Source organism: Oncorhynchus clarkii, unplaced genomic scaffold (assembly GCF_045791955.1).
Source record: "Oncorhynchus clarkii lewisi isolate Uvic-CL-2024 unplaced genomic scaffold, UVic_Ocla_1.0 unplaced_contig_623_pilon_pilon, whole genome shotgun sequence".
NCBI classification, from domain to species: Eukaryota; Metazoa; Chordata; class Actinopteri; order Salmoniformes; family Salmonidae; genus Oncorhynchus; species Oncorhynchus clarkii.
The window spans coordinates 39,970-66,214 of NW_027258234.1; the positions used below are offsets into that span (position 1 = coordinate 39,970).

The following is a 26,245-nucleotide window of genomic DNA, read 5'->3' on the forward strand; positions in this document are numbered from 1 at the left end:
TATGATGGATTGAAATCACTGTAAACATCAGCAGGGACTGAGTGAAAACTACTTGGCCAGTTTGTGGTGAAGGTTATGACTATTGACCTTTAATCAAGCTAGTCAACATCATGGTTGTGTGGGTAAGTAAGCGTAACCCATGTTGTATTCCTGTAAACGGGGGTCTTGACTTCCTCTCTGCTTGCAGTTTCGACCACCCGCTGCACCAACACATGTGCACAAAGACAGGAAGTCTTAGTCTCGTCTCTATGCCATCTCAATGCGCACACAAACACACACATATCACTAGCATCACACAAAGACACACACACACACCACTACCATCACACAAAGACACACACACATACCACTACCATCACACAAAGACACACACACACACATACACACACACAAACACACACACACACATACCACTACCATCACACAAAGACACACACACACACACAAACACACCCATACCACTACCATCACACAAAGACACACACACACATACCACCACACAAACACACACACAAACACACACATACCACTACCATCACACAAAGACACACACACACAAACACACCCATACCACTACCATCACACAAAGGCACACACACACACACACACACACACACACAAACACAACACTACCATCACACAAAGACACACACACCTCTGTACATACACTGTACCCTTGCTGCACTATATAAAAATACCCGGGTCCACAGCGGGAGAAGAAAGTCACAGCTTTAACCAAACTTTCACCACACGTAAGTGATGTGTGCAATGAAAACAACATGCACCTCCACTGTGGTCTGGTGTTGTGCATGCTTTAGTGACAAACAGTGTGACATTTAGGCCCTTGCCTTTTTACTCATGGAAAGACTGCCTTGCAAGGCTTTAGATATAACGAATCTCTAGATGTAACGATTCTGAACCTTTTTGCCTCAGAGACTGAGCAAGCAATGGCTCCTCTCCCCATCCAAAAATGCTTTGATTAACACAAACTAGGTCAAACTTAATTTGTGTCAGCCAACCATCTGAGGGACCAGTCACTAACATCTCAGGGAACAGTGGTGGTCCACAGACCAGGGGTTGAGGACCACTGCTCTATTGGAAACCCTGAACACAGCTATTAAGTTGTTGTAGAATGACACTCCACTGGAAAATGATTCTGCAATAACACACATTAGTGTAATCGGAATGCAGTATAACACTTGTATTAATGAGTCAGTAGGTGGACTTATTAACTGATAGTCCTTCAGGCTTTCAGAATACTGTTTTTTTAAGGAGAGTGTGTTTCCACTCCTTTTCATATTTGTGTGATTTAATGAGAGAGACAGGAGTAAATGGAAGGGGAACACAGTATTCAGTAAAGCAGTAGACCTGTGATTGGATCCCAGCTAGTTAGTGGGCCATACAGTAAGTGCTGTAAGGTGACAGCAGGTGATTTAATGAGAGAGACAGGAGTAAATGGAAGGGGAACACAGTAGACCTGTGATTGGATCCCAGCTAGTTAGTGGGCCATACAGTAAGTGCTGTAAGGTGACAGCAGGTGATTTAATGAGAGAGACAGGAGTAAATGGAAGGGGAACACAGTAGACCTGTGATTGGATCCCAGCTAGTTAGTGGGCCATACAGTAAGTGCTGTAAGGTGACAGCAGGACCGACCAACCCCAGCCTGTCCAGCAAATATAAAAAATACACTAGTTTTCCTTTAGAGAGACGAGCCCTGCTGATGTGGGTTCTTCAAATAAAAACATCACAAAACTGTTGTGAAAAACATGAGATGGCACAATGACCACAGAAACGGAACTGGAAGTCTTATGACTCATTTATTATAAAAAATAGACTATCATTACAGGAACAACATGATCAGTACAGGAACTAAAGAATGCAAAAGTATTACAATAAAATAGCAGTAAAAGTTGCCTGGCGCCTGAAAAATAGGCATAGGCCCAATGCCATCAAATATGTAAAAACATATATATACAATAGAGAATCAATTCAACATTTAAAAGTTGTTAAAAATATATATTGTCAATCTATAAAGAAAAATAGAATGTCCAGCTAAAGACAATGAAATTCCATGCACAGCAATCAGTGCTATTTTCAAGTTAAATTGTGGTTGTAATTACAAGACTCTCCCTGCTACGTCAGGGTCAAGGACTATAACAAACCTCTGTATGAACAACCATTTACAATGTGTGATGTCAGTCACATACAATGCTGTGTACTTAAGTAGCTACAGTATATAGGTAGCTTACCTTGAGGTTGAATGACTGACATAAGAGTACATCATTGATGCAAACCCTTGCTACTTAACACAACCTGAGAATATATCTTTCAAAGTCCTTCGTTGACATCATGTATTACAGTATGTTTACATAATTGTCTCTTAGTCAGCTGACATGAGCTTCCATTTGGACCCAAATTAAAGATGGCTGCCGTACATCATCAGTAACAAGCTGTCCGAAGGTCATGCCCAAAGTAAAGATGGCTGCTGTGCAACACCCGTAGCAACCTGTCTTAGGTTGGTGCCCAAAGTAAAGATGGCTGCCGTGCAACATCACTAATAACCCATCTGGGGGGGGTGTGCACGTCTAATGGTGGTGCGCATGTCTTCATAGACATCGCTACTCTTGCTCTGTGTTGGTCTAATCGTTGCACGCCATGCCTTTAACTGGGAAGACAAGAGATCTTGGTCAGAAAAGGTACTATTAGTACGCTATGTTATTAACATTTAACTGACACTCTTATCCAGAGCGACTTACAGGAGCAATTAGGGTTAAGTGCCTTGCTCAAAAGCACAGCAACACATTTTTCACCAAGTCTGCTCGGGGATTCTAACCAGCGCCTTTTCTGTTACTGGCTCAACGCTCTTAACCTCTAGGCTTCCTGTCGCCGTGTCTTTAGAAGGGGGGGGGGGGATCAGAAGGGGTCTTGTGTTTCAGTAAATACCTTGTGTATGGAATTGAAATTAATTGAACTAACATTATCATCAACACATTGCAAATGTCAAAAATGTGCATGTATACTGTACACACACACGCACGCACGCACACACACACACACACACACACACACACACACGCACACGCGAGATAGATGAGACGGAATATGCAGGGGCAGAATTTGCGCAATTCCCCAGAAGCAGTTCATAACTCATGAAATACGATCAATGTAGATGAAATCAAACAATACCACTGAACATGTCTAGTATACGGAGCTATATCCTGTCAAATATGTTGTGACAGTACTGATAATAGAACTTCCCCTACAGATTCCATCAGTCAAAGCAAAAGGCTGAAGTTAAAAACTGTGCATTTCCCTACCAAAGACAGGTCAGTGGAGACAGTGCTGAGGTGGCAATCTTGCCACCCGACACACACACTCAAACATCTACACACAGATTCACAAGTTTAAACACCTACACACAGATTCACAAGCTTAAACACCTACACACAGATTCACAAGCTTCAACACCTACACACACACACACACAAAAAATACTATAGTATACTATGATATAAATACTGTGGTATTCACTGTAGTGTTTTTGTGGAGTAAAGTAGTATTTACTGTAGTATTTACAGTTAACTATAGTATAAATACTGTAGTAAAAGAAAACTGTATTTTATACTATAGTATTTACTGTAGTGTTTTTGCGGACTGTAATATACTGTAGTATATACAGTAGTGTTTCTGCATACTAAAGTAGTATTTACTGTATTATACTTTAGTATCTGCAGTTAACTATAGTAAAAATAATGATGTAAATTAACTGTATTATATAATCAAGTATTTAATTAAGTGTTTTTGCAGAGTGTAGTATTTACTGTAGTATACTGTAGTATTTACTGCAGTGTGCTTGCGGATTGTATACTGTAGTATTTACTGTCGTGTTTTTGCGGACTGTAATATACTGTAGTATTTACTGTTGTGCCATTAAGGACATTACTGTAGTATTTACTATAGTATTTTAGTTTTATTATCTTTGACATAGAAGTGGAGGCTTTTTCCTTGAGGAAACCTACTGGAGAAATACTAAAAGAGAACATTTTCCATAACCTGTAGTTAGGTAGGACTGGGGTCTGAGAAGATATAGAAAAAAGCAGAAGCTCTGAACTAACCTAGCACAAATGTGGATATGGGGAGGGGAATGGTTAGGGGTTATGCCAATTAAATACTGTAGTATTTACTATCATTAAAGTCTAGTGTTTTTGCAGACTGTAGTGTTTTTGGGGACAATACTGTAGAATTTACTCAGGTTTTTTTCATATAATACTGCAGTATACTACAACATTAAGTACTACACATGATCGAGGGATACTACAGTGTATAGTATTGTACAGTATACTACAATTTACTACAAAATTCTATAGTCACTACTGTAGTATTCTATGGTAAACTGCAGTATTTTTCATGTGGGCACACACACTTTACTGTAGTACTTACCCTGGGGATGACCCAGATGAAGAGGATGAGCAGACTCAGGAGAAGCACAGAGCCAGCAGTGACAGCTGAGACCAGGACTAGATACCAGGACATTCCTAGCCCTGAGGATGCGTCATTCTGGTCACACTCCTCATCTGTGGCACAGCAACACACCAGGGTAGCACACGTTTTAATTCAGTTCAGTCCAATTAAACTCAACAAACTGACCAGTCTGAACTTGTTTAGAAGTTACAGCCTGGTAGCTCAAATTAGGATTAGTTCCTATGAGACTGTGCTGCTCAGAGATCACATTAAGACAATGGTCCTGAATCATTCCCTAACCCTCCTCTTGACCCCATTAACATTCAATATTTGCAGATCTGTATGATCTGGATAGGTATAACCAGTGGAGCAGCTTCCAACGTACAGATCTGTATCCAGGACATACATGCCAGGCTGTGAAAGGCCAGAAAAACTGCCTTCCGGCAGACGGTACCGGTCCATCAAGGCTCAGACCAACAGGCTCCTAAACAGCTTCTGTCCCCTGACCATAAGACTGTTAAATGGTTCATAACTACTGCTCCCCTTTGTATTAGATGTATCACTACCACTACACTGCTGTTCATGGATTAGTGATTACCATTCATATCCATTTATCCAGCTCCTTATCTTATTTCTCATGTTGTTTTCTATTTAATTGCTTATTAGTTATACTATTTTGATATTGAATGCTGCACTGTAGGGTAAGGCTGGCAAGTTAAGCATTTCACTGTGCTTGAGCATATGACCACAAAAAACTTGAACATTGAAGGGTGCAGTAAGTGCCAAATGGAAGGTTAGGGAACGAATCAGGACTGGCTGAGACACTCACCATTCACCACCAGCAAAACAGCTCCTTCGCCCTCAGTCTTCTCAATCTTGTTTTTCTTATAAACACTGTACACACACCAGAAGGCCCCAGAGTCTTCTATGGTCAGGTTTGTGATGGTGATGTCCATTTTGTTGAGTCTTCCGTTAGTCGTCAATCTGAGTTTGAACCTCTCGTGGAGGGTTAATTTATTTGATTCCTGGTGAAAGTAGAGGACTGGAATCTCTTTTGTTAGGCGCATGTACACACCCAGGTTTTCTTGGTCTGGCAGAGAGGTGCTGCAGTGGATGGTCATAGTGTCTCCCTCCTGCTTTCGGACCAGCAGTCCCTTGCTCCCTTTCATGAGCAGATGGGAGAATGGAAGAAAAACACACACAACATATGTGTCAGATCTTTTGTTTTAAGGATAAGCCAATACTAACCAGTTAAGGAGATCTTTACTACCCAAAACTAGTTTCACACAGTCTGGGTCTATTTTTGGAAATGGATTATGAATACAAGGAACCATCTACTACTCTCATTTGAATATTACGCTTGAAAAGTAAATGACTTGAAAACAGCATCTGTATATCTATGATATTGCAACTCTAGATTACAGTGGACTCTAGATTACAGTGGACTCTAGATTACAGTGGACTCCTGAAAAAGGCAATGTCTTGGGACTGTCATGCCAGAGCATGCAGTTATCAGGAACAAGCTATTAAAAATCATGTCATTGAAATGAGACTGGAAAACTGTATTGTACTTAAAGAATTCACATTTATTCAAAGAGCACTTATCAAGAGTCGAATGTACATAATATATTTTAAAGTGTAAAACTGACTAGATTAAATGTTAAATCAAAAACTTTCCATCACCTCCCAATGGAAAATTTAAATAAACACCACTCACCTTTCTCAGCCAGGGTGCTGCAAAGGAGACAGAGGAAGATTGCACAACACAGACAGAATGCAGACATCGTGCTAAAACAACATGAGCTTCACATCACAACTAAACTGAGCCTTCAAATAACAGGAAATATATAGTATGTCTATACCACAGTGGTGTCTGCTCTAGAACCTCTCCACCAATAGGAACACAAAGTAGGCCTACTTGTGTGTGATAGAGTCATAGGTTAGGGATAAATGAGGTTAAACAACAAAACACAATTATTTTCAGAGCATTAATTTGTGGGTTTGTCATTCAAAGACAGTCACTTCAAGTACAACTGGAATGGTACGATACAACAACCACTTCAAATGGACACACGCCATCAACTTTTCAAAGTTAGTTCACACTGTTGTGACCTGTTATTAGGGAGACTATAGGCAGGTAAATATAACAAACCAGAGTGTGTGACAACAATGACTTCTAACTCTACTGATGCTTTCTATGTGCAACCTGGGTTCAGGTGATGTGCGTAACACTAGACTCCCTACTCCCAGAATGGTTCACTACATACATACATAACATATCCTCTACTCTCAGACATGATAGAGGTGAATGGTTCACTACATAACATATCCTCTACTCTCAGACATGATAGAGGTGAATGGTTCATTACATAACATATCCTCTACTCTCAGACATGATAGAGGTGAATGGTTCACTACATAACATATCCTCTACTCTCAGACATGATAGAGGTGAATGGTTCACTACATAACATATCCTCTACTCTCAGACATGATAGAGGTGAATGGTTCACTACATAACATATCCTCTACTCTCAGACATGATAGAGGTGAATGGTTCACTACATAACATATCCTCTACTCTCAGACATGATAGAGGTGAATGGTTCACGACATACATACATAACATATCCTCTACTCTCAGACATGATAGAGGTGAATGGTTCACTACATAACATATCCTCTACTCTCAGACATGATAGAGGTGAATGGTTCACTACATAACATATCCTCTACTCTCAGACATGATAGAGGTGAATGGTTCACTACATAACATATCCTCTACTCTCAGACATGATAGAGGTGAATGGTTCACTACATAACATATCCTCTACTCCCAGACATGATAGAGGTGAATGGTTCACTACATAACATATCCTCTACTCCCAGACATGATAGAGGTGAATGGTTCACTACATAACATATCCTCTACTCCCAGACATGATAGAGGTGAATGGTTCACTACATAACATATCCTCTACTCTCAGACATGATAGAGGTGAATGGTTCACTACATAACATATCATCTACTCCCAGACATGATAGAGGTGAATGGTTCACTACATAACTTATCCTCTACTCTCAGACATGATAGAGGTGAATGGTTCACTACATAACATATCCTCTACTCTCAGACATGATAGAGGTGAATGGTTCACTACATAACATATCCTCTACTCTCAGACATGATAGAGGTGAATGGTTCACTACATAACATATCCTCTACTCCCAGACATGATAGAGGTGAATGGTTCACTACATAACATATCCTCTACTCCCAGACATGATAGAGGTGAATGGTTCACTACATACAGTGGCGGAAAAAGTACCCAACTGTCATACTTGAGTAAAAGTAAAGATACCTTAATAGAAAATGACTCAAGTAAAAGTAGTCACCCAGTAAAGTTCTACTTTAATACAAGTCTAAAAGTATTTGGTTTAAAATATACTTAAGTATGAAAAATAAAAGTATAAATCATTTAAAATTCCTTATATTAAGCAAACCAGATGGCACCATTTTCTTGATTTTTTAATTTACGCAAAGCCAGGGGTACACTCCAACACTCAGACATAATTTACAAATGAAGCAGTTGTGTTTAGTGAGTCCGCCAGATCAGAGGCAGTAGGGATTGACAGGGATGATCAGTTGATAAGTGTGTGAATTTGACAATTTTCCTGTCCTGCTAAGCATTCAAAATGTAGTACTTTTGGGTGTCAATGAAAATGTATGGAGTAAAAATATTTATATTCAAGAATGTAGTGAAATAAAAGTAGTCAAAAATATAAATAGTAAAGTAAAGTACAGATACCCCAAAACAGTAGCACTTTAAAGTATTTTACCTAAGTACTTTACACCACTGACTACATAACATATCCTCTAGTCCCATACATGAAAGGGGTGAATGGTTCACTACCAGTGGTGTAAACATACTTTAAAGTACTACTTAAGTAGTTATTTTTAGTTATTTGTACTTTACTCTTTATATTTTTGATTACTTTTACTTCACTACATTCCTAAAGAAAATAATGTACTTTTTACTCCATACATTTTCCCTGACACCCAAAAGTACTTAAATTGTGCCGTCTGGTTTGCTTAATATAAGGAATGTGAAATTACTTATATTTTAGCAATTACATTTACCTTTGATAAATAAGTATACTTAAAACAAAATACTTTTAGACTTTTACTCAAATAGTATTTTACTGGTTGGCTTTCACCTTGACTTGAGTCATTTTCTATTAGGGTATCTTTACTTTTACTCAAGTATGACAGTTGGGTATTTGTTCCACCACTGTTCACTACATAACATATCCTCTACTCCCAGACATAGAGGTGAATGGTTCACCACATAACATATCCTCTACTCCCAGACATAGAGGTGAATGGTTCACCACATGACATAACCTCTACTCCCAGACATAGAGGTGAATGGTTCACCACATAACATATCCTCTACTCCCAGACATAGAGGTGAATGGTTCACCACATAACATAACCTCACCACAACATATTTAACAGCAAATTATATAACATGACATCTCCCTTAGAAAGCTACACTGTGGAGGAAGTGTGTATACACACCTGATTCAATAATTATGGTCTAAATTGAAGACCATGGTAAATTGCTTATTGAATCAGGTTAGAGTGGGTCTGGTCAATTGCTTATTGAATCAGGTTAGAGTGTGTCTGGTCAATTGCTTATTGAATCAGGTTAGAGTGGGTCTGGTCAATTGCTTGTTGAATCAGGTTAGAGTGGGTCTGGTCAATTGCTTATTGAATCAGGTTAGAGTGGGTCTGGTCAATTGCTTATTGAATCAGGTTAGAGTGGGTCTGGTCAGTTGCTTGTTGAATGAGGTTAGAGTGTGTCTGGTCAATTGCTTATTGAATCAGGTTGGAGTGGGTCTGGTCAATTGCTTATTGAATCAGGTTAGAGTGGGTCTGGTCAGTTGCTTGTTGAATCAGGTTAGAGTGGGTCTGGTCAGTTGCTTGTTGAATCAGGTTAGAGTGGGTCTGGTCAGTTGCTTGTTGAATCAGGTTAGAGTGGGTCTGGTCAATTGCTTATTGAATCAGGTTAGAGTGGGTCTGGTCAGTTGCTTGTTGAATCAGGTTAGTGTGGGTCTGGTCAGTTGCTTGTTGAATCAGGTTAGAGTGGGTCTGGTCAGTTGCTTGTTGAATCAGGTTAGAGTGGGTCTGGTCAGTTGCTTGTTGAATTAGGTTAGTGTGGGTCTGGTCAATTGCTTATTGAATCAGGTTAGAGTGGGTCTGGTCAGTTGCTTGTTGAATGAGGTTAGAGTGTGTCTGGTCAATTGCTTATTGAATCAGGTTGGAGTGGGTCTGGTCAATTGCTTATTGAATCAGGTTAGAGTGGGTCTGGTCAGTTGCTTGTTGAATCAGGTTAGAGTGGGTCTGGTCAGTTGCTTGTTGAATCAGGTTAGAGTGGGTCTGGTCAGTTGCTTGTTGAATCAGGTTAGAGTGGGTCTGGTCAATTGCTTATTGAATCAGGTTAGAGTGGGTCTGGTCAGTTGCTTGTTGAATCAGGTTAGTGTGGGTCTGGTCAGTTGCTTGTTGAATCAGGTTAGAGTGGGTCTGGTCAGTTGCTTGTTGAATCAGGTTAGAGTGGGTCTGGTCAGTTGCTTGTTGAATTAGGTTAGTGTGGGTCTGGTCAGTTGCTTGTTGAATCAGGTTAGTGTGGGTCTGGTCAATTGCTTGTTGAATCAGATTAGTGTGGGTCTGGTCAATTGCTTGTTGAATCAGGTTGGAGTGGGTCTGGTCAGTTGCTTATTGAATCAGGTTAGAGTGGGTCTGGTCAATTGCTTATTGAATCAGGTTAGAATGGGTCTGGAACTAAAGACAGTGCACACAGCACCTACTGTTGGTAAACTTCAAGTCAGGGTGTGAGAACAACTCTCTCTAGTGGGGGGGAGAGGTGTCTGCATAAAGCCAACAATTTGGGTACTTTTGAGGGCCAGGCCTCAGAGAGCTGGAAACACAAAAGGAAACATTTCTGGGCCAAACACTGGAGCTAAACCTGATACAGGAAATATCCTATTAGAAAACAGTTCATCACTGATCTCAAGTGAGGTACCCATACATAAAGTTGTATATTGAGATGCTGTATATGGTGGTACATTAAAAATGCTTTTCTATATTTTTGTAATGCACGTTCATATATTAATAAAATATTGATTTACATATTGTACATCTGTACAGTATGCAACATATAGCAACTATAAATGATGATAGAACATACAGTATATTAAATTAATGTGAACATCAAGACATGAAGTAGAGAGGGATACTTTTTTCAGTCGTTTTTCTATGCTGAAGTCTGAAATATTCATGTATGGATATGGTCCCTCTGGGCAAATGGCCTGTGAGACAAAATGAAAAACAGTGCTGCTACTTCAACCACTTGCTATGCAACTGTAAAAAGCTCCGTTTATGAAATCAATTAACTTTGGAAGGATTCATTTTTATTTTATTTTTATTTTACCTTTATTTTACTAGGCAAGTCAGTTAAGAACAAATTCTTATTTTCAATGACGGCCTAGGAACAGTGGGTTAACTGCCTGTTCAGGGGCAGAACGACAGATTTTGTACCTTGTCAGCTCTGGGATTTGAACTTGCAACCTTTCGGTTACAAGTCCAATGCTCTAACCACTAGGCTACCCTGCCGCCCCAGGAAGGAAGGATTCATACCAAAGTAGGGTAGAGTTCCAGGGGCAAGTTTCTGTCATCTGTGCCACGAAGGTGGAGTGTTGGGCAGGGAACTGTCAACGGAGCTGGCTTGATGGTGTTGAGGTGGTCCCATCAGAGTAGAGCATCCTGGGATATTTTTCCCATAGACCTGCTGTTAGACTAGAGGAAAGATGTTAGCAGGCAGGAGATCACCAGAGAAAGCGATAATTGGCTGGCACAGTATTTCAATTAAACCATATTCACCTGCTTTCCTGAAGTAAGGATTCCCCCCTTTGGGAAGACCAGAGTTCCCCAGATACATTCCCATCGGGGGAGGTGGTGGTACAGGCTTGTTCTGTAAACCACATCAACAAATTCTCCAAATGATTAGTACCATTCTCACAGTTAAAATACAATGATCAGAGGCTATTTTTAACTGACATGATATAAAGTGAATACCTCAGCCTTGGGGTCAGTTTTGTGTCTACAAAGAATATTTAAACAGGTTCCTTAAGGAGTGGTCTTTCTCATCAGATAGATGAATCTACTTCCCTCTCCTGAAGATCCATCATCCACTGTTCTGAAGTGCTACAGCAGGTGTCTCAGGCTCAGCCCCCGGCCGGCTGCCAGTCTGGCTCTGAGGGTTGGCCTCGGTGATGGTCATTATGGAACAATGCACCACATCTACTCCAGGTATCTGTGACAAGTGGGAGAAGTCAGTCCACTCCACTCATGTCACCATACAGAACAACCACTAATTACATTTTTTATGTATTTTTATTTATCCTTTATTTAACTAGGCAAGTCAGTTAAGAACACATTATTATGTACAATGACGGCCTACACCGGCCAAACCCGGACGACACTGGGCCAATTGTGCGCCGCCCTATGGGACTCCCAATCACGGCCGGTTGTGATACAGCCTGGATTCGAACCAGGGTGTCTGTAGTGACGCCTCTAGCACTGAGATGCAGTGCCTTAGACCGCTTCACCACTCGGGAGTAGCAATTTCATTACTCATAAAATAAAGCTTAAATTACCCTTTCTCTTGCAGTAGAAATCTCCACATGTGGTATTCACTCCACCATTCCACATTGGTCCCACCATGGGGGTGATTGGAGATGGTGTTGGAGCATTGCATTGGTCGCAGGGACGCTGACTGTTGGGAGGGTTGCAGGGATGCCCACCCTCTGCGCAGGGATGATATCCTGGTATTGAGCTGCCCCTGCATGTACTTAATCTCCTGCTGCAAGTTGTTCAGCAGGACCTGAATCTCACCCTAGAGGACATCAGGAGATTTAGCAGACTGACACAAAGAGAGAGGCTTCACACCATGCCCATTGGACCATCTTTAATATTCTTTCTCACCCAACTCCAATTTCATAAGGACAAACCTTACTTTGTGAGATGCTTAATGACTGATGGGATGTGTCCCTGCTCCTGTGAGCTCTGATGGGATGTGTTCCTGCTCCTGTGAGCTCTGATGGGACATGTTCCTGCTCCTGTGAGCTCTGATGGGACATGTTCCTGCTCCTGTGAGCTCTGACGGGATGTGTCCCTGCTCCTGCGAGCTCTGACAGGATGGGTCCCTACGAGCTCTGACAGGATGGGTCCATGTGAGCTCTGACAGGATGGGTCTCTGCGAGCTCTGATGGGATGTGTCCCTGTGAGCTCTGACGGGATGTGTTCCTGCTCCTGTGAGCTCTGACGGGATGTGTTCCTGCTCCTGTGAGCTCTGATGGGATGTGTCCCTGCTCCTGTGAGCTCTGATGGGACGTGTTCCTGCTCCTGTGAGCTCTGACGGGATGTGTTCCTGCTCCTGTGAGCTCTGACGGGATGTGTTCCTGCTCCTGTAAGCTCTGACGGAACGTGTTCCTGCTCCTGTGAGCTCTGAAGGAACGTGTTCCTGCTCCTGTGAGCTCTGACGGAACGAGTTCCTGCTCCTGTGAGCTCTGACGGAACGTGTTCCTGCTCCTGTGAGCTCTGATGGGACGTGTTCATGCTCCTGTGAGCTCTGATGAGACGTGTTCCTGCTCCTGTGAGCTCTGACGGAACGTGTTCCTGCTCCTGTGAGCTCTGATGGGACGTGTTCATGCTCCTGTGAGCTCTGACGGGATGTGTCCCTGCTCCTGTGAGCTCTGACGGGATGTGTCCCTGCTCCTGTGAGCTCTGACGGGACGTGTTCCTGCTCCTGTGAGCTCTGACGGGATGTGTCCCTGCTCCTGTGAGCTCTGACGGAACGTGTTCCTGCTCCTGTGAGCTCTGACGGGACGCGTCCCTGCTCCTGTGATCTCTGATGGGACCTCTTACGGGACGGGTCCCTGCTCCTATGAGCTCTGATAGGATGGGTCCCTGCGAGGTCTGACAGGATGGGTCCCTGCGAGCTCTGACAGGATGGGTCCCTGCGAGCTCTGACAGGATGGGTCCCTGCGAGCTCTGACAGGATGGGTCCCTGCGAGCTCTGACAGGATGGGTCCCTGCGAGCTCTGACAGGATGGGTCCCTGCGAGCTCTGACAGGATGGGTCTCTGCGAGCTCTGACAGGATGGGTCCCTGCAAGCTCTGACAGGATGGGTCCCTGCGAGCTCTGACAGGATGGGTCTCTGCGAGCTCTGACAGGATGGGTCCCTGCGAGCTCTGACAGGATGTGTCCCTGCGAGCTCTGACAGGATGGGTCCCTGCGAGCTCTGACAGGATGGGTCCCTACAAGCTGACAGGATGGGTCCCTGCGAGCTCTGATGGTATGTGTCCCTGCGAGCTTTGATGGGATGTGTCCCTGCTCCTGCGATCTATGATAGATGAAAGTGAGCCAGATTAGAGCTCTATGATTCAGCAATGAAACATTCAGCACCCCATGACTATTGACATGTACTAAAGTCGAACCTTGCTCCATTGCTAATTATTTACAGGGGTCCCCATCATTTTCCATTGCCCATATTGTGATTCCTGTAAAAGCTAGAGAATTTGGTAAAGTTACCAGAATTTTGCAATCAAAGAGTCTAAGAGTAGCCGTTCTGTCCATATAATCTTATTCATATCAGCACTTCTCCTCTGGAACTCTTTGCTTTATGAGATGCAATATGATACAGTATCACAAAATTCCATGCCAGCAGATTGGATAATTGTTAAGATATTTTATCAAGGTTTAAGATAAATTATTAAATAATTCTACCCAGAAACTTAACCATTAGGATTAGAGGTTATGTAGCATGAACAAGGAGTAATTAAAAATAATAAACATAGCTCCAACTGGGTTGGAGGGGGGACGAGAGGAATGCATGTGTGTGCCTAACAAAAACAAAGAGGATCCTTAAACTATGTTTGAACCGACTCAGCTATAACTCTGTGGATATAAAATAAGAGAGCGAGAACCCCTCCAGGTTTTCCGTATCTGGGGGGGACTGGAGCTGTCAGCTAAGTGGTAATAAACTGTGATGAGACTTCAGGAGATAATCCAGATTTAGTGTGTAATGTATGTGCGTTAAGGGGTTGGAATGGACTTTTGAAGCTGCTTTTTCTTTGTCGGAGAAGAGGAGGGAAATCTAAAGAGCTATTGGACAAAATGTGAGGTACATAAACCAATGTACATGGTATTATGACCAGAGCTCTCTGGAATAAACGCTATTGGCTAATTTTGGTTGACTGGTCTCTGTCTATTTTATGCAAATAAGGATCTTACAAATTCTCAGAAACGGACAGAGTGTTTTAAATTGAATTGGTTAATTAACACATAAGAACTAAATTCATCTTACATAATATAGCATGACTGGTAATGTAAGTCATTCTAGAGTTCCAAATTGGCCTACAATCCCAGCATGAATGCCCACTGTCATTGGTGCACGCGAAAGTCTAATAGCGCGAGGCCACCATGTGTCCAGGTCAGAATGTAAAGTTATAATTTCATTAATCTCAAGTTAAATCAGATAGAAACCACAAATGCAATAGTTCTGATAACACGTATATAACATCTAAAACACTAGAGGTTTCATGATGCTGGTTTCTAAACCAAAGTAGATAATTTTAAGATTGTTCTACACATCTGTTGAGGTCTCTATAAGCTTCAATATGAGGTCGTAAACCTAGCATGAAAGTGCATCCTTGTAGCTGTGTGGGCTAATTTAGTCAACATGTTTGCCTTGAGTAAGTTGAGCCAATGGCCATGGGGTAAGTTGAGCCAATGGCCATGGGGTAAGTTGAGCCAATGGTTGAACCAATGGCAAGTTGAGCAAATGTTTCTTCCCAGGCGTAATGCAAGGCATAATCGCTGGGATATGAGGTAACAAGGAGCTCCAGCCTTAGAATTGGGGATGACGTACTGTCCTTTGAGTGACAGAAAACTGAGCCAATCATGACAGAAAACTGAGCCAATCAGGCGCAACGCTCTGTATTTTCCACTGGCTGCCCCACCACCACAGAAAGCACTGAGCTAGGCTGAAACACCTGCATTTTGGAGCTGCCTTACTCAAGAAAGCAAAAAAGAGATCATGTTTTTATGCGGATTTATTAACTCAATTACTTTTTTTTTTACATTGTTTGCAAACTGATATGTGTCACGTATTAATGCCCAAATAACATACAAAACAGGCAAGACCCCCACCCCCCCAAAAAAGTGTGGGCCCTGCCCCACCTGCCCTGAATGACAGGTCTCCACTGGTTGACATCATGTTTGAATGACTACCCTTTCCTCTGTCCTTATCTGTAAGATCCCTAAGTCAAGTAGGGAGTTTCAAGCAGAGATTCAACTAGAACGACCACGGAGGGTTTCTAAAGCCTCATAAAGGGCAGTGATTGGTAGATGGCTAACAATAACAAATCAGACGTTTAATATCTCGTTAAGCATGGTCAAGTTAATAAATGCTGTGGATGATGTATTAAACCACCCAGACCAGTGGAGGCTGATGAGGGGAGGATGACTCATAGTAATGTCTGGAATGGAGTAAATGGAATGGTATCAAACACATCAAAGACATGGTTTCCATATGGTTGATACCACTCCATTGACAAAATTTCAGCCATTATTATGAGCCATCCTCCCCTCAGGAGTCTTCACTGGCCCAGACACACCAAAGATACAGTCGTCCTTCTGAACTGGAGGATAGGGAGGGAACTGCTTAGGGATGTCACCATCAACAGTGACAAGCCACAGGGGTCTGACAACTTGGATGGAAAATGACTGAAAATAATAGCGGACCATATTGCCACTCCTATTTGTCATATCTTCAATCTAAGCTTACTAGAAAGTGTGTGCCCTCAGGTCTGGAGGGAAGCAAAAGTAATTCCCCTACTCAAGAATAGTAAAGCCCTCTTTACCGCTCAAATAGCTGACCAATCAGCCTGTTACCAACAATAAGAATATCTCGAAGATAAATACACAATGCAGAGACAGAGGACGAGAAGTCAATAGAGTAACAACGATCAATGGAAATAGTGGTTTTTCTGCAATAGGGAATTATCTATGGAAATAGTTGGTTTTCAGTTCAACATCTGTTAGGAATGTCAGTCCTGAACTTACGGTGTGGCACGTTCCCATTGGTCCAACCTGAAATAGGATACCGTTTTATTGCAAGTAATTCTAATTGGTCAAGCACAGGATAGGGCTGGGTTATAAACTACACCCTGTCCCTTTGTTCTGTGGAGAACCACAGGAGAGAATCACTGGGAGAGCATCACTGAGGACAGGGGAGAATCACTGGGAGAGCATCACTGAGGACAGGGAAGAATCACTGGGACAGCATCACTGAGGACAGGGGAGAATCACTGGGAGAGCATCACTGAGGACAGGAGAGAATCACTGGGAGAGCATCACTGAGGACAGGGGGGAATCACTGGGAGAGCATCTTTGAGGACATGGGAGAATCACTGGGAGAGCATCACTGAGGACAGGGGAGAATCACTGGGAGAGAATCACTGAGGACAGGGGAGAATCACTGGGAGAGCATCACTGAGGACAGGGGAGAATCACTGGGAGAGCATCACTGAGGACAGGGGAGAATGACCATCTACCTCCCCGTATGATTTGTTCTCTTCGAATAAACCTATTTTCCTCCCCCTGATTTACTTGGGGTCTGTGTTAATAAAGAATAACATCAACTGCTAACACAACCCTTAATAAACTTTTAGAAACATGTGTATTTGACCAGATACAATGCTGTTTTACAGTAAACAAATTGACAAAAGACTTTCAGCATGCTTATAGGGAAGAGCATTCAACGTGCACGGCACTTACACAAATGACTGACGATTGGCTGACTGAAATTGATGATAAAAAGATTGTGGGAGCTGTTTTGCTAGACTTCAGTACGGCTTTTGACATTATCGATCATAGTCAGCTGCTGGCTTTACACTTGCTATATTGTGGATAAAGAGTTACCTGACAACAGAACATAGAGGGTGTTATTTAATGGAAGCCTCTCCAACATAATCCAGTAGAATCAGGAATTCCATTTTTTTCAAAGCCAGTGTGTCTATGTATGAGGATGACTCAACACAAACACGTCAGTTACTACAGCGAGTGAAACTACTGCAACACTTAACAAAGAGCTGCAGTTAGTTTCAGAATGGGTGGCAAGGAATAAGTTAGTCCTAAATATTTCAAAAACTAAAAGCATTGTATTTGGGACAAATCATTCACTAAACCTCAATTAAATGTGGAAATTGAGCAAGTTGAGGTGACTAAACTGCTTGCAGTAACCTCGGATTGTAAATTGTAAAGAGTAGCTAAAATGGGGAGAATTCTGTCCATAATAAAGTGCACTCTGCCTTTTTAACAACACTATCAACAAGGCAGGTCCTACAGGCACTAGTTTTGTCGCACCTGGACTAGTGTTCAGTTGTGTGGTCAGGTGCCACAAAGAGGGACATTGGAACATTACAATAGGCTCAGAACAGAGCAGCACGACTAGCCCTTAAATGTACATGGAGAGCTCACATTAATAATTTTGTCATGACGTTGCCCTGTTGGGGGAGGTTTATGACTCCCCATAAATACCTTTCCCCCTTTTTCTCTCCACTCTTCAGAATGGACTCTTAGAAAGTCCTTTGTTAACATAGAGACAGTAATGTAAAATCAAACGGTTGGGGGAAAAAACTATCTTTCTGTAATCCAACCAGTTGAAAGTGTCCATTGGTACTTAAAGAATATGATGTCAGATCAGTTGTTGTCTAGGATATTATATCTGATGATAGGACGACATAAATTGTATCTTGGAAAGTCTACACATTCTAGTTATCAGATTCACATGGAATTCTTGTGCAATTTTCATTTTTAAATATGAAACTATTTGTGAAAATTTGAAATGTAATTTTAGCTTCTAAATGAAACAATTGTTTTCTTAAAGTAAACTATGATCACTCAGTGGCCACGCCCAAGTGAACAGACATTGGTTGAGAAATATGAAACACCCTTCAATCCCCCGTTACAAAAGCCCGTTGACGAAAGTCAACCTTGGGTTCCCGATGACGTGAGGACTTATGTCCATACGTTTAAAAGGGCTAATATCAACTACAACCTATCAAAATTAACTTTAGTTCCCGACGACGTAGGACTGGTGTCCATACGTTCAAAAGGGCTAATTTCAACGTGAAGGTGACGATCACCACGCTGGAAAGATGAATTGACTACACCAGCCAGAATATAGCACGAGCTGAGTATGGCAACTTGGTATGAACTTTGAACTCTTATTCACTAAAGAAGTGATACATCCTAGATGTCGAATTATCAGCAGCAACTGTAAACGTTCGTAGCCTAGGAAAGGACGGACAAACTCTTCAGAACGACAGGGTACTACAACGTATCCATTCTACCACACGACGACAGACTACAACGTATCCGCCCAGAAATATTCTTCAAAGGACAAGGGAGATAGATCTCTGCTGGTCAACCCAGCCTTCCATCTTCGACCAATCTATCGAAGCGCAGCTCAGAGTAAAAAAAATTCTTGCATTTTCCTTTTTCCGAATGGGTGGTTATTTAGAATTGCATAAGATTCCGAATTGACGATAGCATAGCTTCATAAGGTCCGATAGAGAACCAATCCTTTTATTCCTCAGATTCATCCTGTGCATATGTAAGTCTGTGTGATTTATTTAGGTATTTAGTAAATAAATAATTAAACCAAATGTTGTATTGCTGATTCAACTTGTTAGCCAGGGTTCGTGACGATAACCAATAATTTTACGACGTTCAGATGAGACTGAATAAGGTGACAATTAATAATTGACTGCTATTGATATAAAAGATTAACAGATCTTTAAGTGTTTATTTGGAAGACAACAGCTCTATAAACATTCTTCCGGGGTTCCCCCGACTTCCTAGTTAATTACATTTACATGATTAGTTTAATCATGTAATATTAATTAGAGAATTAATTTGATAAAATAGCATGTCATATCATATAATTCATAGTAAAGACACAACAATATGCATGTAAATCTCTCGTGGCACAAAGTGGAGAGATTTGTTGTGCTTGTTTCAGTAAGAAGTGTTGACATGCTGAATGCACCGAGGTGTCTGTTTAAAGTACTGAGACACAGCTCGGACACCCATGCATAGCCCACAAGACATGCCACCAAGGGTCTTTTTACAATCCAGAACAGACTATGGGAGCCGCACAGTACTTCATGGAGCCATGACTACATGGCTATTCTATTCCACATCCGGTAACTGATGCAAGCAGTAGAAATCAGATAAAAATACACCTGATGGAACAGTGGAGTGTGAAGATACACAGGCACAGAGACACATACTGTACACATGATAAGACACGCACTCTGCACACACGTACACATAGATTTTGTATTGTAGATATGTGATAGTAGAGTAGTGGCCTGAGGGAACACACTTAATGTGTTGTGAAAAGTGTTATGAAATGTAATGTCATGTAATATTTTAAAATTGTATATAACTGCCTTAATGTTCCTGGACCCCAGGAAGAGCAGCTGCTGCCTTGGCAGGAACTAATGGGGATCTTTATTAAATACAAATACCATCAGCCCATTGGTGTTTTTATAATACAGCTACCGAGTTCAATGGCTGTGATGGGAGAAAACTGAGGATGGATCAACAACATTGAAGTGATTCCAAAATAATAACCTAATTGACAGCGAAAATATGAAATATGGTACGGGTAGGCTTGACGTCGGCAAATACTGGATAAAAAGAAACGGGATGGAGCTCGGCACAGGTACAATCCTGGAGGAAAACCTGTCTGCTTTACACCAGACACTGGTCAAGGAATTCACCTTTCAGCAGGACAATAACCTAAAACACAAGGCCAAATCTACACTGGAGTAGCTTACCTAGAAGACAGTGAACGTTCCTGACTGGCCAAGTTACAGTTTTGTACTTAAATCTGCTTGAAAATCTATGGCAAGACTTGAAAATTGCTGTTTAGCCAAGATCCCAAAAACCTGAAGAATTCTGAAAATAATAAGGGAATAATGTTGCACAATACAGGTGTACAAAGCTCTTACTTACCCAGGAAGACCCACAGCTGGTGTTTCTACTATGTATCGACTCAGGGGGTTGAATACTTAAAGGTATTGTAATGACCTGGCTAGATCATAAAGATACAATTGTCCAGAGGGTTGAGTTGACGAATTCACGGTTTATTAACCCAACTCCACACAGGCTACTGTTCGGCCATAGCCCACACCAAATAAATGAAGGATATCCATATAAACAACCGTGACCATCTCTTGTGAAGACCAGAAGTAAGAGAGAGAACAATGGCTAAACATGGCCTTAAACCTGCGATGCTCCACCAGCCACCAGGATGCCCGGCACAAGAACATTCCAGGCATTCCCGTGGTTGGCAGATAGCAGATTGACTGGCATGTCGGACCCCGCGAACACTGCGTACTGGTAAGTACAACAACACCAACAGCATAATACATAACACAGCTGTTTGGGTCGCTACAGTATTTTTAGGTTATTTTTTCTTCCACTTTGACAGAGTATTTTATGTAGATTGTTTACAAAAAAATGACAATTAAATAAATTTGAATCCCACTTTGTAACAATAAAAAACATGGCATTTGTCAACTCAAATGAACTAAAACACAATATTGGCTTCTGAATAAATGACTTCTTCAAATTGTGATGCACAAAGTAAAGGTGTTCTGTCAAGATCAATTTCACACACTGCTACTGTATCACACTAGTGTCTTCACTGTCAAATCAATGTCCACTAAATATGTGCATTTGTTTCATATCAGGTTTTAGTTACAATATATAAAACAATTATGAAAGAATAGTCTGGTGTGATTAACAACTACAGACAATGCTGCTAACAATTAGCTTGGTAGCAGGACAATGCGTGCACTCCATTTCTCCTGCAGAGGGGGAACAGAATAGTGTTGAGCCAGATTGCTCCCTCCTCCAGGCAAAGCATTCACATTCAGTTAGCGATGTGACGTGAGAGACAGAGCAGACATGACATCGACAGAGAAGAGAGCCCATGGCACCCCTGATAATACATCTGTCGCTACGGAAACGGTCCTGTCCTGGTGCTGGGGTTGTGCTCTGCTGGGACTGCTGTATCCTGAGGCTCTGGTTCCACAGGGGACAATAGGAACACTGTTATTTTTTCAATTTAACTAGGCAAGTCAGTTAAGAACAAATTCGTATTTACAATGATGGCCTACCCCGGACAACGCTGGGCCAATTGTGCGCCGCCCTATGAGACTACCAATCACAGCCGGATGTGATGCAGCCTGTCAACCACGAGAATGCCCGGAATTTTAAAAATGTTTAACCTTTATTTAACTAGGCAAGTCAACAAATTCTTATTTTCAATAACGGCCTAGGAACAGTGGGTTAACTGCCTGTTCAGGGGCAGAACGACAGATTTGTACCTTGTCAGCTCGGGGGTTTTGAACTTGCAACCTTCCGGTTACTAGTCCAACGCTCTAATGGAAGAGGATTCCTGTCCAAACTATCAAAGTGTATCAAATGTCTGTAAAATGCACTTTATAAAATGTCTCACCAACCACCAGGCTACCCTGGGGCGGCAGGGTAGCCTGGTGGTTGGTGAGACATTTTATAAAGTGCATTTTACAGACATTTGATACACTTTGATAGTTTGGACAGGAATCCTCTTCCATTAGGTAGACAAATAACATACTCAAACATACCTTCTGGCACAACAGAGTCCTCTTGTATCAAGGGTTCATCTGGAAAGAGAAACCAGAAGTAACCTTTTACAGGGGTTAGAGTGTTGGACTAATAACTGAAAGGTTGCAAGATCGAATCCCCAAGCTGACAAGGTACAAATCTGTTGTTCTGCACCTGAACAGGCAGTTAACCCACTGTTCCTAGGCCGTTATTGAAAATTAGAATTTGTTCTTAACTGACTTGCCTAGTCAAATTAAAATTTCATGGCATTTAGCTAGGACAGGAAGTACTTAACTAATCTTCCCAGACCTCCACATTCTTTCTGTGGAGACTGTGAAAAGCAGGGTCATGTTCACTAGGCATGAACTGGAAAGAAGCAGTCTGAAATGGGGAGGAACTATCTTAATAACTTCTTGAAGCGTTTTGCAACAGAGTGCCCTAATGGACATGACCCTGGGTGCTCACCTTGTCTGAGTCTTCTGGCTTGAAACAGCTTGAGAAGCAGCAGTCCAATGGCAAGAGAGCCTACTACCACACATACAGCAGCCACACTCATGTAACTGTTCTTTGGAATCTCCTTTTCAGTGCTGGGCTCGTACTGTAACACTAACACACAAAATCAGAATCATTATAAATGAAAATCACGTCACATTCAGGTATGCAATCAATTAGGTCATGTTTGTAGGGTAAGTCAATTTATATTGGATACTAACAGAGGTTAATGTGAGAAAAGCAAGAATTCTTGATGGATCCTCTGCACAGTGGAAATCATGATGCAAAAAGGAGAATACTAAATGGTCAGTGTTAGGGTGTGAGGAAGGCACTTTGAATTCAAAACTACACTGCTCAAAAAAATAAAGGGAACACTTAAACAACAATGTAACTCCAAGTCAATCACACTTCTGTGAAATCAAACTGTCCACTTAGGAAGCAACACTGATTGACAATAAATGTCACATGCTGTTGTGCAAATGGAATATAGGCAATTAGCAAGACACCCCCAATAAAGGAGTGGTTCTGCAGGTCGTGACCACAGACCATTTCTCAGTTCCTATGCTTCCTGGCTGATGTTTTGGTCACTTTTGAATGCTGGCGGTGCTTTCACTCTAGTGGTAGCATGAGACGGAGTCTACAACCCACACAAGTGGCTCAGGTAGTGCAGCTCATCCAGGATGGCACATCAATGCGAGCTGTGGCAAGAAGGTTTGCTGTGTCTGTCAGAGTAGTGTCCAGAGCATGGAGGCGCTACCAGGAGACAGGCCAGTACATCAGGAGACGTGGAGGAGGCCGTAGGAGGGCAACAACCCAGCAGCAGGACCGCTACCTCCGCCTTTGTGCAAGGAGGAGCACTGCCAGAGCCCTGCAAAATGACCTCCAGCATGTGCATGTGTCTGCTCAAACGGTCAGAAACAGACTCCATGAGGGTGGTATGAGGGCCCGACGTCCACAGGAGGGGGTTGTGCTTACAGCCCAACACCGTGCAGGACGTTTGGCATTTGCCAGAGAACACCAACATTGGCAAATTCGCCACTGGCGCCCTGTGCTCTTCACAGATGAAATCAGGTTCACACTGAGCACATGTGACAGACGTGACAGTCTGGAGACGCCGTGGAGAACTTTCTGCTGCCTGCAACATCCTCCAGCATGACCGGTTTGGCGGTGGGTCAGTCATGGTGTGGGGTGGCATTTCTTTGGGGGGCCGCACAGCCCTCCATGTGCTCGCCAGAGGTAGCCTGACTGCTATTAGGTACCGAGATGAGATCCTCAGACCCCTTGTGAGACCATATGCTGGTGCGGTTGAACCTGGGTTCCTCCTAATGCAAGAAAATTGTAGACCTCATGTGGCTGGAGTGTGTCAGCAGTTCCTGCAAGAGGAAGGCATTGATGCTATGGACTGGCCCGCCCGTTCCCCAGACCTGAATCCAATTGAGCACATCTGGGACATCATGTCTCGCTCCATCCACCAACGCCACGTTGCACCACAGACTGTCCAGTAGTTGGCGGATGCTTTAGTCCCAGTCTGGGAGGAGATCCCTCAGGAGACCATCCACCACCTCATCAGGAGCATGCCCAGGGGTTGTAGGGAGGTCACACAGGCACGTGGAGGCCACACACACTACTGAGCCTCATTTTGACTTGTTTTAAGGACATTAAATCAAAGTTGGATCAGCCTGTAGTGTGGTTTTCCACTTTAATTTTGAGTGTGACTCCAAATCCAGAGCTCCATGGGTTGATAAATTTGATTTCCATTGACAATGTGTGATTTTGTTGTCAGCACATTCAACTATGTAAAGAAAAAAGAATTTAATAAGAATATTTCATTCATTCAGATCTAGGATGTGTTATTTTAGCCCTTCGTTTTTCCTGACTGGGAAATACTCAGGGCCCTACCTATAAACATTTGAGTCCAAAAGCTTTGAGCTGACCTGTGAGCTGACCTGTGAGGTTACCTGTGAGCTTACCTGTGACCTTCAGCATGAAGTTACAATGTGTGATTCCACTGTCAGTGTTCACCACACACTCATACGGACCCTCGTCTTCAGGCTGGGTTTCTTTGACCAACAGGGACACAACTTTGTCTCTCTCATTGGCAGGTGGCATGGGAAGCTGATATTTTGGGTTCAGCTGCAACCTGGGATTGGAGGATGGTTGATTGAATATGTTGCATATGAACACAGGTCCACCTTTGTGAAGACCATTCTGATCCAGCCTCCACCACACGACCTTCTCTATGTTTACATTACCAGGGGATTTCTCACTGATGTTCACAGAGCACTCTAGGACTGCATCTTTCCCAGAGTCCACCTGGACGACCTGCTTCAACTCTGGGCCCTGACTTAGACCTGTTTAAGCAGTAGATAGAAAACAAAATTAAACAGGACTGTAGTACAGAAAATGTTACAACTGACAAGTGTAGTTTGGATGAAACAAAACTCCTAGACCATTCGTTGTGAGCATTTTGGAAGTTATGTTGGTAGAAGTACTACAAATTGTGCCTGCAGAATGCCTTACTTTTGGATGTCTCCATCCCAGTGATGAGGAGAAACATGAGAGTGGACAAGCTGAAGACCAACGCCATGTTAAGGCCTTTCTCCTTAGTAGAAAAACAAACAGGGGTTCTGTGAAACAGTGGTCTCTCCACAGGAAAGGGTTCACACCTGACAATCAGTGGTTGAGCCAAATTAAAATCTGAGAGCAACAGTGGATAGCCTGAATAATATGCATTGACTAATACAAACATTGCCTTTTTTTGCTCGCTTACTAAAAGCGAGCAGGGTCAATGTACAAAAAAATAAAGTCTCACACTATATACACTCCCAACAATTTAAAGAGTAAACCTAACAACCAACGTTTTGGCAAAAATCTAAATTTGTCAAATAATACTTGTCGACTAACAGTGAAAATCTTACTTACGGGCACTAATCAACAATGCAGAAAACGAAATTAGAGAACTAGATAAGACAGGCAATACAGTGAGTTAAAAAATAAATAAAACCACTGCATTGCAGAAATTATTGTTCTTGGGTTGACCCATTCAATTGTTGGGAGCATATAGTGTGATTTTACTGTTAGTCAACACCTCTACAAACATGTGGGTGTGTCATGCGTTTTTCTAGACTGTTCAGTTACGACCAAAAGTTACAGCAGCAATAAACAAAATACTTACAATTTGATTCCAATCTCCTTATAGTCCAGTCCTCGTGGCAAATCTTACGAGCTAAGAAAATACTTTCACTTTGTGGTTCAGCCTAGTTTTGACTGTTCCCAGCAATGGGAAGGAGGGGGCAACTCATTCCCACGCCGAATGTGTTCCAGACGGTATCAGCCCCCCCATGTGGACATTATTATAAAAGTGCTTTGGAAGTGTCTTAACATGTAAAATGGGATTTATCTGTAACACTTATGGCTTCAAATAGTTGGCTTACAGTAAATTATCCATGTGGTATAACATGCATAACTAAAAACATTTGAGAGCCACATAAAATACATATT

At 42.2% G+C, this 26,245-nt stretch overlaps 2 protein-coding genes and 1 non-coding gene across 8 annotated transcripts; all 3 read right to left on the reverse strand.

The window, feature by feature from the left end:
• Positions 1 to 1,798: 1,798 nt before the first annotated feature.
• LOC139396214 (spermatogenesis-associated protein 31H1-like) lies at positions 1,799 to 20,974 on the reverse strand. The gene is made up of 9 exons (XM_071143350.1): positions 20,888 to 20,974; positions 12,540 to 13,928; positions 12,181 to 12,419; positions 11,405 to 11,837; positions 11,162 to 11,320; positions 6,179 to 6,195; positions 5,291 to 5,623; positions 4,441 to 4,574; positions 1,799 to 2,665 (listed from the first exon to the last, which is right to left on the reverse strand). The coding sequence occupies exons 1-2, from the start codon at positions 20,972 to 20,974 to the stop codon at positions 12,552 to 12,554; spliced, it is 1,464 nt and encodes a 487-aa protein (XP_070999451.1). The 3' UTR covers positions 1,799 to 2,665; positions 4,441 to 4,574; positions 5,291 to 5,623; positions 6,179 to 6,195; positions 11,162 to 11,320; positions 11,405 to 11,837; positions 12,181 to 12,419; positions 12,540 to 12,551.
• On the reverse strand, positions 3,993 to 4,045 carry LOC139396218 (U7 small nuclear RNA). Its single transcript, XR_011630745.1, has one exon. It is a non-coding gene; the product is annotated as a U7 small nuclear RNA (small nuclear RNA).
• Positions 20,725 to 26,041, reverse strand: LOC139396216 (uncharacterized). Of its 6 annotated transcripts, none has more exons than XM_071143353.1 (6): positions 25,920 to 26,041; positions 25,265 to 25,346; positions 24,715 to 25,095; positions 22,718 to 22,858; positions 22,273 to 22,311; positions 20,725 to 21,688 (listed from the first exon to the last, which is right to left on the reverse strand). In XM_071143353.1, the coding sequence occupies exons 2-6, from the start codon at positions 25,329 to 25,331 to the stop codon at positions 21,624 to 21,626; spliced, it is 693 nt and encodes a 230-aa protein (XP_070999454.1). In that variant the 5' UTR covers positions 25,332 to 25,346; positions 25,920 to 26,041; the 3' UTR covers positions 20,725 to 21,623. The 6 variants fall into 6 exon arrangements, with proteins under 6 accessions (XP_070999454.1, XP_070999453.1, XP_070999452.1 ...); XM_071143352.1 differs by having other exon boundaries at positions 24,703 to 25,095; positions 25,920 to 26,012; XM_071143351.1 differs by having other exon boundaries at positions 24,679 to 25,095; positions 25,920 to 26,012.
• Between the last annotated feature and the right edge of the window lie 204 nt (positions 26,042 to 26,245).